The sequence below is a fragment of the Sinocyclocheilus grahami genome, unplaced genomic scaffold (assembly GCF_001515645.1).
Source record: "Sinocyclocheilus grahami isolate Dianchi unplaced genomic scaffold, SAMN03320097.WGS_v1.1 scaffold399.1, whole genome shotgun sequence".
Lineage (NCBI taxonomy): Eukaryota > Metazoa > Chordata > Actinopteri > Cypriniformes > Cyprinidae > Sinocyclocheilus > Sinocyclocheilus grahami.
The window spans coordinates 315,017-332,638 of record NW_015505578.1 but is presented as its reverse complement, the minus strand read 5'-3'; the positions used below and the strand labels follow the sequence as shown (position 1 = coordinate 332,638).

The window sequence follows — 17,622 nt, the reverse complement described above, 5'->3', positions numbered from 1 at the left end:
GCTCAGCGGCGGGGCTGGAGGATGACACACCTTTATCACACTGATCAACGGCAAACAGCGACACCTTGTGGACAATATTGTGCTATTGCAGGAGCAACATTAACGTTATTGTACTTTACCACACACTGGACAACTACACACTACAACAAACAAATTGTGCAAGTACAATTTAAAAATCTGTCCTGATTTATGAATCAATGCGCTCTTTCGAAATATAATCTCATCTTGTTAAGGGCAGAATCAATGCATCAGACCAGTTTAGCAGTTCTTGTCTAGAGGGCTTCATGTATTTCTTACTGCCTGAGTTTCTTTCAGTAAATAGCGGCACAATCCATCTTAGTGCAGGCAAAGCCCATCCAAAAATGAAAACTCATTAATCATTATTGACTCACTCATTTTGTTTCAAACCCATGTGACTGTTTTCGAATGTGAAACACAAAAGATGTTTCAAAGAATGTATGGAAAAATCCAAATGAACAATGAAAGTGAACGGGGACTGGAGCTGTCAAAATCCAAAACAACACATTTGAATGACGCACTACAATGGAGGCAAAAATTGTCAGTGAATAATTACCTAAATTTCTTTCACAAAGCTATAATATGGCTAGAGAAGATATATGGAGTATTTTTATGTTTCTTGTCTTTTTTTAAAGCTTGACAGTCCCAGTCCCATTGGTTAGAAAAAAGCAACCAATATATTATTAAATAAATTCATATTTTATGCTCCTTGGAAGCAAGGGAGTCACATGGGTTTGGAGCAACATGAGGCGACTGAGTAAATGATGACAGAGTGAAAGAACCATTTTTAGGTGAGCTGTCCCTTTAAATGATTTTCCCGTTGTTGTGAAATGCAGTGGTTGCTAGGGATACAACAAGGGCCTTACAGGAACATCTTGAAACCCCTCCTCAACACACAAACACACACACACACACACACACACACACACACACAAGGAGGACTCATTAACATGCAGCCGCGCTGTTTCTGACACTAGTTCCCCTGGGTAACCAGCCTAGTCCATGTCTATTTTTACCTCAGCAGCCTTTATGACAGACTCGAAAGCTACAAGCAGCTGGATGATCAAAAGCTTTGCCGTTGTACTCATCAGGGTTTCAATAAGACCCATAACTCCTGTCCCACTCGCCTTCACACTTTCCCCTCAGCTCTCCAGCCCTCTTCAGCTTCCTGAATCTATTCTTACTGGAATAAATACTGAAAATGAACCCCATTCATTAGAACCAGTGTATCTGTTATGAACACATAAACCAAACTAAAACAGAGAGTATGTTTAGGCTTACAGATTATTAGGCAGTGAGCTTTTAAGGGCAGCAGTTCTCAATCACATTAGGCAGTCTTCACAGTATTCACTCCACACTACATATAAAGGGACTACACATTACTTTACTACATTACTATACTTTGGTTCGTCAAGAAAACGGGTCCTCTTCTTCCAGCTCAATATGTGTTACCTTATAAAGACACTCAACTGCTTTTCCACATCAGGTTGACTTACAGCAATCTTTTTAAAACATATATATATATATATATATATATATATATATTTCATGGCCTATTTTTTGAGTAATACATTTTTTAGAGAGAAAAATAGAAAGAAGATTCAAAAAAATATCAAACGAACTATCGTTCAAACGTTTGGGGTCAGAATTTTTTTTTTTATATCTTTGAAAGTCTCCAATGCTTACCAATGCTGTATTACAGTAATACTGTAAAATATTACATTTTACAATCTATTTTAATGTATTTACTGTCACTTTAGATCTATTATATTTAATGCATACTTGTTAAATAAAATAATTCACTTCTTAAAAAACATTGCTAACCACAAACTTTTGATTGATAGTGTGTGTTGTTTATATATAACGATTTATTAATTAAATAATAATCTTTGCAGAGTTTGTAATTAAGAGGTCATTTGTGTGGCATTTTGAAAGTTGCTGAAATGTTTCTCCCTCCTCCAAAAAAGTCTTAAAATATCAGATCTACACAAATGACCTCATAATATATTTTACACCAATTTCAGAGATCAGCTGTATTACAAAAAATCCAAACACTTCAATCTGTTTAGTGACCCAGACGAGAATGTGTCTGTAATATGGCCCCAGAACAGCAAGTTTGAAAACAGGCAGTGTTGAACAAGGGCCAAATGCTTCTCTGTGCACTACAGTAAATAATCTGACATTGGCATTTGTAAATAATAGGCAAACACCACATTACCATTTACATGTTTTGTGGCTTGAAATTTACAAGTATCATTCCCTATTTGGAGCTTACCATCTTCAACATAAATTTCACTTTAAATAATTATATAGGCCTAAAATAGTTGAAATGGAAATGAAATATTATTTGTTCCCATTTAATTCATGTGTAATTTATTAAATTCTAGTTATTGTGCTTGGTGGAGTTTACTTGGCTCAAACAGCACCCCTTATTGCATCCTGAAAATGTTGTTTCTTGTGCTGTGTGGAAATCACCTCTCATCAGGCAGTAACATTTGTTTTGATTATAAAAAATAAAAACATCTAAGTAAAACTTTCCAAAAATGAAACTTAAATCCAGCTGCAAAAACAGCCTGAACCTGACACTTATACTGTATATATTTGATACTGCACGGAGACTACATACATATGTGCGTTGTGTATGAATACATATGTCGCCCTCTTGTGCTGAGATGTGGACATGACAGATGTTGATGTGCAAAGTAACAGAAATCAAGCTATCAATTCACTCTACTCTCAGGTGGTCTGTATCAATGACACTTACATAATATCCACTAGAGGGCTCATTATAAGAAGTGAAAGCTTTAGTTTCTCAGAGCCCCTCTGAGTCGTGTCCCTTTATGAGCTCTAAAGATGAGTTTAAATTAAATTTCTTGCATGGCATTTCGTATCTTGCGCATTTTGTAAGATGTCTAGATTTCAGCAGCATTGGTAACACCTTAACCTGAGCGACAACTATCACCTCAGCTCTCACCATCCCTATGACTCTGAACAAGTCACAGAGACCAAACCTGAAGCTTGAATGTTTGAACCTTCTTAGAGTTTACATATTTACATGTATGCAAAAAATAACTTACCAACTCACCAAATAAGCCACCTTACATTTTGATCTGAAAGCTTCAGGCTCTCTTTCACCTTCAGACCAACATCTGTAGTCTGTATGAATAATTGGGCCCAGGGGAACCTGTCTAGGAAGGATATCTGTGTCTTTCTGTCTGTTTTCTTGTCATCCTGCTCCTTTGGATGGCTTGGGTTAAGGTGTGACCAACACTAGGACCTTCTCATCTGTTCAGCATCTTCTTTCTCTTTCCGTCTCAGTCTCTGGTTGGTGGGTTGGAGGATCATGATTGGGATTTGGGAGGGGCGGGGTTGGTCTGGTAACCGCTGCCATAGCCGCTGATGGAGGTAGAGTTGGTGATGAGCTCCACAGGAGAGGTGCTGCCGGGGCCCAGATAGGCCCTGTGGCTGGGCATGGGAGAAGGGGCTTCGCTGGGGTTCTTCCCGAGGATGAACCTCGTCTCATCTTCCAGGGTGGAAGCCTCCTTTGTCAGGCTCTTGCGGTAAGAGACGGACAGCTTGTTGGAGCCATCTGAGATCCAGTTGAAGTGACGTGCAATAAAGACCAATGGAAGAGGAAGCATGGCCACAATGATCAGAGCAAAACACATGGCTAGTGCCCAAGGAGGATAACTCTGAAACCTCTCCATTGCCTGATTATAGAGAAGGAGATAGAATTCACAAAGTGAAATATTACAGTCCTTGAATAATATTTTCTTATTTAAATGTCAGCAAAATCTCAAGTCAAAAATGTATGTCTAACTTCTTCCTTAAAATACATGCTCTACCATTCAAAAGTTTGAGGTCAGTAAGATTTAAAAAATAAAATGAATAATTTTATTTGAAGATGCATTTAATTGATCATAAGTGACAGTAACAGCATTTATAATATAATATATAATATTACAAAAGATTTATATTTTAAATAAATGCTGTTCTTTTGAACTTTCAAGGAATCCTGTAAAAAAATGTATCAGTTTCTACAAAAATATAAAGCAGCACAACTGTTCTCAACATTGATAATTATAAAAAATAATAATAATAATTTAGCACCAAATCGGCATATTAGAATGATTTCTGAAGGATAATGTGACACTGAAGACTGGAGTAATGCTTCAGAATTGTCAGGAATAAATGACATTTGTCAGAAAACTGTTATTTTAAATTGTAATAGTATCTCACAATATTACTGTATCTTGATCAAATAAATGTAGCCTTGGTGAGTGCAAGAAACTTCTTTCAAAACCATTTAAAAATCTTACCAACCAAACCTTTGTAAAGTAGTGTATCAATTCGGACATTGCCTAGATGTAATTGCATATATAGATAATAAAGGGGGGGAATTGACCCACTACGGGTTTTAATATGAACTACCCCAAAAATAAAAAAACATGTCAAACTATATAAAATTTAGTCAAATAAAATAGCCAACTAAATATAAATAATAATATCAAACAATGGACATCCATATGTATTTCATGGCTGAGCAGAGTGTACTTTGGGAACAGGAATAGGATGGGAGAGAGAAAAGGACTAGACAGACTAGTGTGTAACTAACCAGGTCTTGCACCCATGCATTGTATCCCGGAGGGCTGATGGCCATCTCTACCACACTGGCAGAAATCAGTATGAGCAGACACACTGGAGACACATACTTCCACAGGTAGAAGTAAACAGTGTACGGTCTGAAACCCAGCATGTCTTCCAGATCTTGCATGAACCTGATGAACGCCGCAAAGCATGCAGAATTACAGCGCTGATCAATATCAGACACAAGGCAAAAATAAACTGAACTGCACGGAGACTATATTTGGTGTTAGCAAGAACAGACAAGGAGGAGATCTGATTTCAGAGATACAGTCCTATTTTAAGTAGCTCTTGAAGCAAAATGCTTCGAGAGGAATAAATGACTTCACAAGCATAGTAAGTGAATTTGCCCACCTCTTGGTGCCATAGATCCAGGCTACAGATACATTCTCAAGGATCACCACAAGGGTGAGGGGCAGACCAGCAGAATAGTCATCAAACATGGCAACAAAGTAGTTCCCTGAACGCTGGACAAACAGCAAGCCGCACAAAAAAGCCACAATACAGCAGCCCACTGCAGGAAATACAAGATTATACAGGTTACTCAGTGCCACCTTAAAGTGGCCCAGCATCACCACAATTATAATATACATTGGAAAAATAAGAAGAAACAAGGAGCTCTCACCTGTGAGGACCTCTTTCCGAATTTTGAAAGTATCCAGAATGGGTGTGGTGATGCCAGTCATGGTGCCAATCATGCTGCCCAGTCCCAGGTTTATCAACATGAAGAAAAACATGACAGACCAGACGGGAGAAGCGGGGAAATGGGTCATGGCCTCAGTGAAGGCAATAAAAGCCAGACCGGTGCCTTGAACAGCCTGATGAGAGAAAAAAAGCAGTGTTATTATCGTTTAAAAAATAAAAAATAAATCAAATTAAATTAAATTAAAACATTTTTCTTACATGAAATACAAATATAAAACATAATGTATAAAAAACAAATTAAACTAAAATGAATAAAACTACGAAAAAAAAATCATTTTAAAATCTAATTTTAGTTTTAGTTTTTGACAGAATACATTGCAAAGATTTTAAATTGTATGCCTACATATTGAATACTTTCAGAAATGAAAATACCACAAGATAGGCTACCACCACACAGCCCTGAGAAATGTAACCGCAGTACCATTTAACACACTAAACACAAAAATATTACAGCTAAAAATAATAAAGTGAAATGATGAAATACTACAACTAAGTCAGAGTAAAGATGAAAAAAAAACTAAACTGAACGGACAAAATGAAAAAAACTAGAAATAAAAAAGCTATACTAAAAGGTCAGTGTACTCTTGCTTCCATTCCTTTTTCCTTTTTAATTTAAATCAGAACTGTACACAATACCCCCCAAAATGGACTGATTAATGAATGTCACGTTTTCTTTTGCCAAAACTTAGCTGAAACTGGGTACATGGACCCTAAAGCTGTAATAAAATACAAATTAAGTGTGCAAAATTGCCCTAAAGTTCATAAATAGCTCACAATTCATTCCATAGTAGTATGATTCAGTAAAATAAATGATTACAATAGACATTTTTGTCTATTGAGCTTGGCAAATAAATAAATCCTAAGTCTAAATGTAAGTTTTATCCATGCTGAATGGCTTCGCTGAAACCTGTGAATGAAAGCAGACAGCTCATGGGCTGAACACCTGCCTTATTGAGCTCATCCTCCAGCAGACACGGCTCCAGCCCCAGCTGCGCAAAACTGTCCTCTTTCACAATCTTTATTACGCCGTACATCTCGGCATAGTCTGACGAGGTGAGGTGGGAGAAGTTCACGTGAGGGGGGATGAGATCCTGACTCAGCACATTTGAGTTCAAGTAACCCAGAATCTTCTCAGCATTCCTAAAAGAGAACAACACAGACATGAGGTTGCTGCATGACCTCAAAATCCAGCTTCCCCATTTAGATTGAAAGAATTAAACACAGATATTTTTTTACAACGGAAAGTGTAACTTAATCCAATCACAAAAATGATCCCTTTATGAGAGAAGTACACAGACATATTAGGAGGTCATACGTACTCCACCACACATTTCTCATTCATGATGTTGGCTTTGAAACCCAGCACAGCAAACACCACGAGTGTGGCCAGTATAGAGGTCACGAAGTTGATAACGGAGACCAGCACGGCATCAAAATGGCAGTTGTTGTCTCTCTTATTGTAGCTGGAAAAAGCGATAACTCCACCGAAACCCAGACCAAGAGCAAAGAAGACTTGAGTGGCAGCTTCACGCCACACCTGCGGCTCCAACATGATCTCCAGCTAAAATGAAATGCATTTTTAAAAATTACATTTACAGTATTTGATTTAAAATTATAAATGAACAGTGCCAACATAGCTGAAGGCCTTCAGTTGTTTATAATGTTTGGTTAAGGTAATAGAAGCATCCTTTTTAATGTGAATTTGATTAAGTATCCCACTTACACCACAAGAGGGAGTCCAACCACCTGACAAGGCGCAATTTTTAGCTGCAGAAATTTACTTTTTACATTGCTGACTCTTCTATCTTAAAGTAAAAAAAAAAAACCTTAATCCGGATTTCCAAAATATCACTTGTGTGTTTAAAATCAGCGCACGTGTACACGCTCCTTACCTTTGGTGTGAACATGTGAGCAATGCCGTCAACTGCTCCTTTAAGAAACAGCCCTCTCACCAGGAAGCAAAAGAGCACCACGTATGGAAATAGAGAGCTGAAGTACATCACCTGCAAAAACATGGTGAAACAACTGTAAATGTGTTTTTGTTCAAGTGTTTTACAATGATTTTTAAGATGACTTTGAAAACAACAACTGTGCATTAATGATTTTGCTATTATTTATTACAACAGGACCTAAATTTAGCACATTATAAATACTTTTTTGTTCATAACTATAAATCTTGAGTTGAAAATGTTTTCTTTTCTCTATTTTTTGGTTGGTTTCAACCCTGATGTTACGTCTTTGTTGCCAAAAATAAACAAATATCAAATTATTATTGATTAACTAATTAACTAAAAAAATTAAATGTAAACCTAAGAACTGGCCTTACAGAGGTGTTTTTCTAGTTACATGATCTGAACAGTTGGTGAAGCTCTGGCTTGATGAGATTAACCGAAATTTTGATTTATAGAGAGCTATCTGTGTCCTTGTTGTTTAGACACTGCGATGCTGGTAAACAGGTATTTCTCTGTAAAATGTGTGTTTGTTAAAACTGCACCATCACACCTTGAATTCGCATCAAGGAGAAAACAAACGTTCGGCTCTGAGAAAATAATCATAATTGCACATCGTGATGGTGTAATTGTTCAGAAGAGCTTGATAATGTGGCATCTGCAGATTGTGCCTTCAAGCTATCCAAAAATTGATGCGTTTCTCAACTAAGCTGATTCTCATTTCATTATCTCACCTTCCCAGAAGACTGAATGCCCTTTATTACAGCCAGGCAGACAATTATCCAGGCACCCAGCAGCGACAGAGTCATCCTCCAGTTCAGACCTCCGCTGTCTGAGATTGTGCTGGTAATGTTCAGGGTCTCGCGGTACCAGAAGTATGTGGTTGCTGAGCTCTTCTCACACTCAGGCTCCACAACTAACCAGACGGAGGGACAAAATTAAACCCATGTCTATTAATATACCACTGACTATTTGATGACTTTGTGGAAAAGATCAGATTGTATTTCTTAGGATTTGATTCTGATTCATTAAGACTCCCATTTTAAATCGATTTGATTCCAGTTAATTTCAGTTCTGATTTTGCTTACATACTGTATGAAAGAAATTCTCTTTCTTCTAATGCTGTCTATTATACAGGGCAGCACTCATCTCTTTTAACTATACGTTAAAAAAAACAACTCATAAAAGTGATTTGTAAAGGGAAACTTGCTGTACTGGTTGAGAATCGGGATTGTTCAAATAAAAATAGTCATTAATTTGAATACTGATATTTTTCCAAAGGCCTGGAAAATCCAAACCTGGTGGGAAAACCAGCATCCAAAACACAACACACATGTTGGTGACCTGCCAATATTTTCAGCAGAGAACACTGCCAGTGCTATGGAAATCTCCAAATACTGCTTCTAAAAGCAAAATAGAGTATCCTGAAAAGGTATAAGTAAAACTGTATCCAAGAAACATTGTGCACTAAAAGATTTAATGGTTTTAATTAATACAATTGAGCCTATATAGCAATTCTTTAAAGTTTGTACTACATAAAGACCACAAATAGAGTTTGAATTTATGCTAGAATATAATAGTTTTGGGTTTTATTTGAATTTTTCTAGTGTGATGTGCCCACTTAAGCTGCATGTCTACATGTATCTAGTCTTAGTGAGGTTGAGAGTGAGACTGACTGCAGGTCTAGTTCTTTCTCCACTTATTGACCAGGTGACACTGCCGCAAGGCATGCTGGGAAGTCTAAAACACACAAAATGACCTTGAGTATGAGGCTCATGAAGAGCGGTTTAGGAAATGCGACAAGGTGCATGATGTATATAGGGTGGAATATACTTTAAAGGGGTCATATGATGCGATAAAAATTTGTCCTTTCTCTTTGGAGTGTTACAAGCTCTTGGTGCATAAAGAAGATCTGTAAAGTTGCAAAGACTAAAGTCTCAAATCCAAAGAGATATTCTTTATAAAAGTTAAGAGTCAGCCACACCTACCTAAAAAGGCTCGTTCTAACACGCCCCCACATATCTACGTCACGATGTGGGAATATTTGCATAACGCCGCCCAAATGTTCACACAAAGAAACAAGGCGTAACTTTTATTCTCGCTGTAGTGTTGTTAAGCCCGGGGTCGTCACTCAAGCCCACCGGCCGTTCCTCACTCAAGCCCGCTATGTGTGACGCTGTGTGTTTCGTTGTGAAAGCGAAACTACTTTGTTTGGCCTTCCAAAAGAGGACACGACTAGAAATGTTATATTTAAAATTATTAAATATTTATTATTATTAATAATTTATTTTGTGAAAAGTTGTCTGTGAGGACCGAAATAAAATTATTGATTGATTGATTGATTGAAATCAGTGGTTAAGTTGTATTTACAACACTGTTCCAGAACACTTCAACCCAAATATTCAGATGTGTGCAGCACATTTTATGGAGGACGTTTCCTGATCCTGGTAGAGTAGACTACAATGCCGGCTGATCTGATCCGATCACAAATGCAGACATGGTTTTATGTTTACGCGGCGCAATGCAACAAATGCCTAGTTTATAATGTTTTTTTTAATGTTTTAGTCTCGTCGCTCCATCACAGTATGGTAAGGGGTGTGTCACGAATCCCTAGCCCTAGCCTAGCTGTTTTCCCGGTTTCTGATCTTCGCCTGGTTTCCTGGATTTCTCTCTTAGTCTTGCCCCTTCTGACTCTGTCTGCCCATCGTCGACCCACGCTAGCCCTAGGACTGTTCTTGTGTCTTGCCCACCATATACCTGTCTGCCTCTGTTTGACCCTGCCTGCTTCATGACCACGTCTCTGTCTTCTCCACAATAAAGCCTTGCAGATGGATCCGCACATCTCATGTCTCGTCAGCCCCGTAACAGGGTGTAACATTTCCGTCACACTCTTCAGGTATTCGGCCAATCACAACGCACTGGATAGCTGGCCAATCAGAGCACACCTTGCTTTTCAGACCGATGAGCTTTGTAAAAATCAACACGTTTCAGAAAGGCGGGGCATAGAGGAGAAACAATAATGTACAGTTTGTGGAAAACAATATTTTGAACCTTAAACCGCATAAACACATTTCATTACACCAAATACACAAAATAATGTTCTTTTTAGCAACATCATATGACCCCTTTAAAGGAATAGTTCAAGACAAAAATTAAAATTCTGTCATCCTTTTCTCAACCTCGTCATTCTAAACCTGTATGAGTTTCTTTCTTATGTTGTTTTGTTATTTCTGTATCAAGTTCTGCAGCGAAGAAAGTAATTAAAGCTGAAGTGTATGCTGAAGTCGAAAAAGGGTTACTGTCTGTAGAAAACGATTTAGAAGGTGAAGAGGAAAAAAGTGATGGATTAGAGATGGGTGGAACAATTGATTTTCCCTCATCTAAATCAGACCCTTTGCTGCTTTTTAAATTAAAAGAGTTAGAATTGCAGATTAAACAACAGGAGCATGAGAATCGTATGTTACATTTGTGTGAACTTGAAATGCTTCATGATGAAAAAGACAAAGAAAGGGAGCATGCGCGAATCGCTGTTTCACCTGCTGTAACTTCTATGCATGTAAGTGTGCCTCAAATTGATCAGCTTGTAGAGAATGTTATACATCGGCCTGCTGCTGCAATTCCATTTGATCCTAGTAAGCATATTAAACTTGTACCACCGTTTCGTGAGTCAGAATTTGATGCTTACTTTATTGCATTTGAGCGAATTGCAACTAAGCTTAATTGGCCAAGAGATATGTGGGCATTAATGTTGCAGTGCAGTCTAGTGGGTAAGGCACAAGAAGTATGTTCTGCTTTACCCATCGAAGACTCTCTTGATTATGACGTGAAATCTTAAATGATTCCCTTTGAGCTAAATTGACCTGTTTCCCTTACAGTGGTAAAAGCGGCTGTGTTGAGGATTTATGAACTTGTTCCTGAAGCATACAGACAGAAGTTTCGTAGCTACATCAAATCAACGAAGCAAACATTTGTGGGTTTTGCACGTGATAAAAAAATGTTGTTAGAAAAATGGTGTGCTGCATCTAAAACAACTACGTTTGATCAGCTGCAAGAACTGTTTTTGTTGGAGGACTTCAAGAACGGTTTGTTAGATAACTTGGTAACTTACCTTAATGAGCAAAAAGTGAGTTCCCTTTCAGTGTTAGCAGATGAATATATGCTTACTCATAAGACTGCCTTTTCTTCTGCTACTGGTCAGAATTATGGTATGTCGGTGTTTTCGAATACTGAGACACCTTTTTCACATTCTATGAAACCTGTTGCATGCTTTACAGAGCAGCGAAGGAACCGGGTAACCCTGTTGAAAAAACCAGCATATGCTGGTTAGGTATGTTTTGACGCTGGGATGCTGGTTTAAACTGGTCCTTTGCTGGTTTATGCTGGTCCTTTCGCTGGTTTATGCTGGTCCTTTCGCTGGTTTATGCTGGTCCTTTCGCTGGTTTATGCTGGTCCTTTCGCTGGTTTATGCTGGTCCTTTCGCTGGTTTATGCTGGTCCTTTGGTGGTTTAAACTGGTCCTTTGCTAGTTTATACTGGTCCTTTTGCTGGTTTATGCTGGTCATGTGCTGGCAAAGGACCAGCATAACCCAGCAAAGGGCCAGTTTAAACCAGCATCCCAGCGTCAAAACATACCTAACCAGCATATGCTGGTTTTTTCAACAGGGAAGAGCTCTGAGAATAAGAGTGTTTGTTTTTATTGCTTAGACCCTGGTCATCTGATTGCTGACTGCAAAACTTGGAAGAACATCACAGGGAAACCTAAAAGTGTGGCTAATATTGTATGTGAACCGATGGTTAATGTTGAGAACCAGAGTTCATGGTGTTGAAGTTCAAGGTGTTGTTGGATAGTGATACAAACTTGTGGTTTGCATCTTTTTGGTTTGGAGGTGTTATGAATGGATTCGTGTGTTGCTAGGGAAACAGCATATCACTTGTTCGTGGGCGCGTGTATAGGTCTTTCCCTGTGTTTCTCTTTGTCTCTCCCTCTTATGCTCTTATTGATTACAGGTGGAGTTGATTAGGAGGACTGAATTGGTTGGAGACCGGAAGGTTTGCTGCAGTATTTAAGCCATCCGGTGGAAGGAATTGTTGGCTCCCTGCTCTCTTGGTGGCTACTGTGGGCCCTGCTGTGTGATGTGTGTTGGCGACAGGACTGCTAATTTAGGCTTGTTGTCGATCCTTGAATTATGTAACCGTTTAGTTGTGTTTGATATCTGTTATGGTTGGGTCGCTTACTTCCTGGGCCTTGTTAAGTGGAGCTTGGTAGGGAGGTGGGTGCCTGTTTGTTTCGTTCGTTTTCTCCTGTTTATGTTGCAGGGAGGTAAGAATTTGTATTTTATTTGTTATCTGATTTCTAGGTTAGTTTGTTTATTAGTGGTTTTGTTTATTGTAGTTTACTTTGGTAAATTGCCCCTCCCGAAGTTTGATGTTCCTTTGCTTTTGTTAATAAACTTTATTTATTTTTTGCACTTTAAGTGTTTTGTGGTTGACCAATTTAAGAATGAGAGCGGGGACCCCAGGGATCTTCCCTAGATGGATCCCTGTTAATTGTTATGAACTGATTTATTTTCTCTTTGAGTAGGGATCTAGCTCACTGTTCATAACAAACACAAAAGAAGATATTTTGAAAAATGTTGAACCAAACCATTATTGGTCCCAATTGACTTCAATAGTATGGAAAGAAATGGGGACCATCAACCGTTTGATTACCAGCTTTTTTTCAAATATCTTCTTTAATGTTTAACATAAGAAAGAAACCCATAAGTTTGGGATGACATGAAGGTGAGTAAATGATGACAGAATTTATTTTTGGGTGAACTATCCATGTAAGAATGACTGCAGTGCTATAAAAGCCACAAATAGTGATGCATTACAGATTGCAACTTTAAGACGATTGCAAGGTCGTCTGTTGTTGGGCATGAAAAACAAAACCCTTTCATGATGTTTGCTCACAAATAATGGATGATACTACATATTTCTACAGCTTTGACTGTGATGGAAGCTTCTTGCTGTGCCATATTTTATTTCATTAGGCAAAGTGTTGTACCAAATAAAACCACTAATCTTTCTAGTCATTATGTGAGAAACTGCAGAGCACTCACTGGCCTGGCTGCCATTCCTCCTGATGGGACAGTCGCTCCAGGGCAGAGGATACTGAAATGACTGAAAAAAGTAGAAGATGCTCCAGCCGATAATCACATTATAGTACAGACCCACAAAACCACACACCTGTAGAATGAGAGAAAGAAAAAAACAAAGGATATTGTTAACAACTATAAAATAATTAAGGGGTAATATTGACCAAAAACTGTCCTCTGGAAAGGTCTCATCTAGCCTAAGGCTTATTTTGCCTGACTCTAAACCATTTACTTGAACATCTGAGTCATACTGTGCACTGAAAATAGCAATCTAGGTGGCAAAATCCAATCTAACTGTCTGGCACCTTCTGGGAATGTTTTCTTGTGTTTCTTGTATGGCTTTGAAATAAATACTTATATTGGACAAACAGAAATAATGACCACAACATGCCTACATGCCAGTTTAGTTTGGTATTGTTGCATCATCTATTTCAGCTCTTCCTGGCAGTTGTATAGCACTGATGTGCACCAGACTGTGCTGACAAAAGTCTGGCTTCTGGAGTCTGATATATGATCGCAAGTCTTTTAACTCCTAAAACTCAATAGCCTTACTTCATTTATAGTGTCCATAAACTGAATTCGAACACAAGTGAATGTGTTCTGTGTGCTGAAATACCGTGTATGTTCAGGGTTTAGCAACGCGTGCCTGTTAACAGCAAATCTATCCCTTGATTTTTCCCTGCAGTCTGTAACAGGGCAGTAATGGTTCTTTGTGAAGTCACAGATCCACAGCACGTTGAGTTAGTGAATAATTGAAGCATATTCTTTCTGCAGTAGCTTCGTGGGTATTAATAGCAGCGGCTGCAGCAGAACAGCCACATTTAGTCCATGAGTGTTTCTCCACAGTCATTTGAACTGTGGGGCTGTTTTATTTAAAGGCCTATGGTTTCAAAATGGCTTTCCTTGCATGTTTTTTCATTGCCTTTGTGTAGAAGGTTAACACAAGTAAGGTCGATTCCCAATCTGAAGTCAATTGAATCCACTAGACTCATTCAGACTACTACATATCAAATACTAAATACACAAAATGTTAATTTTCAATTAAATGAATCTTGATTAACAGAACATTTAATATTCTAATAAATAATTGTATATAATTAAATAGGAATTAAAAATACAATTAAACAATTATTTTATTTCATGGACATGATATAAACAATATTTTTAAATAATATAATCAAATTATTTAAATGACTATGCTGATAATGTACTTTGTAATAAGAGAATGCAAAACTGGTCTCAGACTTTTGAACACCACTGTATTTTATATATGCAGCATATGTATATATAATATGTATTCAGCTCATCCTGTTACTAATGAGAAAGCCATTCCCAAGAAACTGCTGATTAAACAGCATCTACACAATAACCAGATTTCCACCCCAGTGCTTTGGCTTATGGTATATAACCAACACCTCCCAAAAGGCCTTACATACTTGCTGACTTGCTAAAGTATCTCCAAGGCACAGCTGCTTATACAAAGAGAGGAAACCAGAAAGTCCAGGTGCAGCTGGTGCTGAAAATAAATGTATTAAATGTTCAGACAGAATGATATTTTCAGATCGAAACCCATCTGTTAGGTTGTGTGACTGTGCTCATATTAAATTGATCAGAGCTCAGAGTAGTAATGGATGAGTCGGCACAGAATGGCTGGTAAATTAGCACTTTTAGGCTAGTGACTCATCAAAAACAAATGCTTCTGCAAGAGCCTTCAGAACACTGAAACTGGTTATTTGTCTGGAACTTACAGGCTTCTCATTGTATTGTGACCCTTTAGAAACTAGAATCTCAAACTGTATCAATCACCCAATCTGAGCTGACCTGCACCAGACACTCACAAGTCAATGTCATTAAAACCAATTTAAACGCAACCATATTCACACACAACTGATTTCCTCATTTACTCATAAACCAAATGAAACAACATGATCTCAGTCAAGAAAAGAACATACATTTGAGTGACTGCTCATTTGTGTCTTGTGTTTCAGTCCACTACTTTCACCAGAACATCATTCACTCACCATCAGGCTGGACACTCCAATGCCACCAAGTCGTGGACAAACATAATTCCACACTCCTATGCTCCCTCGACGGATCCTCTGGCCAACCGCCAGCTCCAAGAAGAAGAGTGGGATGCCAATAAGGATGAGAAGGATGAAGTATGGAACAAGGTAGGCACCTGTAAAGAGAGACAGCGACATTTGTAAACACAGAGGGTAATGTCCTTACAACAGTGTCTTTAATGACCAACCAATAGCCCAAGATCAATCAAGCTACTGCACACTAAACACACTTTATTCTTTCAGAATGTTTTTCTTTCAAAATGCCATTTTGCTTATTCATACATATACAAAGAGTAAAGTGTCTTCAAATCTGTTTCTTGCTAATTAAACAGTACACTAGAGTCTGATGGAATTTAAATGAGTAATCGTATCTAAACTTTTGTATTGAAAATCAAAATACTTTATATGACTGGGACACATTTTTCCTCATATTTTCATATTTCATATTTACATTAATTTAACTAAGGTAAAATGTATAAACATGTTTTTAGCAACACTATAGTCTCTAAAATGAATGCATATAAAGGTCACTAGTTTATATTTTGTTATGTTTTGATTTCATTTAGGCCATAGATTGACCATTATATTGTAAGACATTAAAGGGACAGTTCACCCAAAATAAAAACTCTGTCAGAACACAAATTAAGATATGTTTGATGAAATCTGAGAGCTTTCTGACCAGCAACACAACTGACACGTTCAAGACTCAGAAAGGTAGTAAGGACATCGTTAAAATAGTCCATGTGACATTAGTGGTTCAACCATAATGTTACGAAGCTACGAGAATACTTTTTTGTGCACAAAGAAAACAAAAATAATGGCTTTATTCAACGATTTCTTCTCTTCAAGGCCAGTCTCCGCCAGGGCCATGCACAGACATTTTGAGAGAAAGTGGCCCAAACCAAAAAAGGGGCACTAGGGGGGTGGGTGCTTGTTAATACAAATGATCCAGTTGTTACAAATATGCAATTAAAAAGAAGACAGCACACTCTGTAATAATTTCAGACTTTATTGTAGATGTATTGATAAGAGTGGGCTCTCCCTCACTCTCTGAGCCTGCTTCTGCCTCCTCTTCAATGGAAGTAGGGGAGAGTGGGGTAAGTTGAGCCAGTGGGCAAGTTTACCCGCCCCCCTGTATCTTGGCAACTGTATACACTTTTACTGTCATGTGACCATGTATTTAGGAACCACCCATCATTTTTGCCAGACTGTGAAAAGGAGAAACACATGGGGGGAATCGAAGGCTCCCATTTACTTTAAAAACTGTTTTTGGCTTGTCAAAGTAAAATTTTAGCATACCAGATGTAATGGTTGTTACATCAGAGCAAATTTATCCAGGTCTAAAAATATTTATGATAACTATAAGTGATTTAGCAACATATAAAACCATGCAAATCATTTAGCTAAATATGAGCCTGAACTGGTAAGCTACAGTAGCTTTTTTTTCCAAAATGGCAGCTATGGGGCAAAGTGAGCCAAATGTTGTAGGGTAAATTGAGTCAGCATTTTAACTCACCTCACCATAAGGCACTGTAGTTAAATCTCTGAATTATAAACTGGTGTTTTAATGTGATATTACTGGTTTAGTTTATCATATATACAAATTATTTGTAGTTTATTTGATAGGGACAGTGTACAAGTGCACCAAATCTTTCTGTGATAAAAACCAGAAAATGCTTTTCATCACATTATAATCAGATATATCTTTCCACCTGTAGTCACTAATGGCCAACAAACTCTCTGTTTAGTTTGTTTTTAGGAAGGCTACAACTTTGGTGTTCAACATATTGTTTCAGAAATGCAAACAATTAAATACTGAAATGTAAACTTCATTTGGTTGGTTTTATGTTGTTAAAGTTAACTTTATGAAAATAAATAAGGACAATAAAGACTGTTTGTAAAAGGAAATTATTAAATTAGTTTTTAAATTGTTTTTATTTCACATGGGTTTGAATCAGATTTGGCCAGATGGTCATTTTAGACCCAGATGGTGCATCTTACCCACTGACTCGACTCGGGTCAACTAACCCCTAACTCGGGGCAAACTGAGCCATGAGAACCCTTTTTTTATAAGAAGCCATATTTTTAGAACCCTTTGTCATAGATA

The 17,622-nt window shown here is 37.8% G+C and overlaps 1 protein-coding gene across 2 annotated transcripts in view; it reads right to left on the bottom strand.

Moving 5' to 3' along the window:
- Positions 1–1,824: 1,824 nt before the first annotated feature.
- LOC107550481 (sodium-dependent neutral amino acid transporter SLC6A17) overlaps positions 1,825–17,622 on the bottom strand; it is a 28,322-nt gene continuing 12,524 nt past the window's right edge. The window contains exons 3-13 of one of the 2 annotated variants that reach the window (XM_016231764.1): positions 15,474–15,631; positions 13,417–13,543; positions 8,051–8,232; positions 7,260–7,370; positions 6,687–6,928; positions 6,315–6,507; positions 5,288–5,480; positions 5,017–5,176; positions 4,634–4,796; positions 3,337–3,728; positions 1,825–3,306 (exon numbers count right to left, since the gene is read on the bottom strand). In XM_016231764.1, coding sequence (XP_016087250.1) covers positions 3,360–3,728; positions 4,634–4,796; positions 5,017–5,176; positions 5,288–5,480; positions 6,315–6,507; positions 6,687–6,928; positions 7,260–7,370; positions 8,051–8,232; positions 13,417–13,543; positions 15,474–15,631 — 1,898 coding nt within the window. In that variant the 3' untranslated portion in view covers positions 1,825–3,306; positions 3,337–3,359. Of the gene's footprint in view, positions 3,729–4,633; positions 4,797–5,016; positions 5,177–5,287; positions 5,481–6,314; positions 6,508–6,686; positions 6,929–7,259; positions 7,371–8,050; positions 8,233–13,416; positions 13,544–15,473; positions 15,632–17,622 lie in introns of both variants that reach the window. The other variant, XM_016231763.1, reaches the window with a different exon arrangement.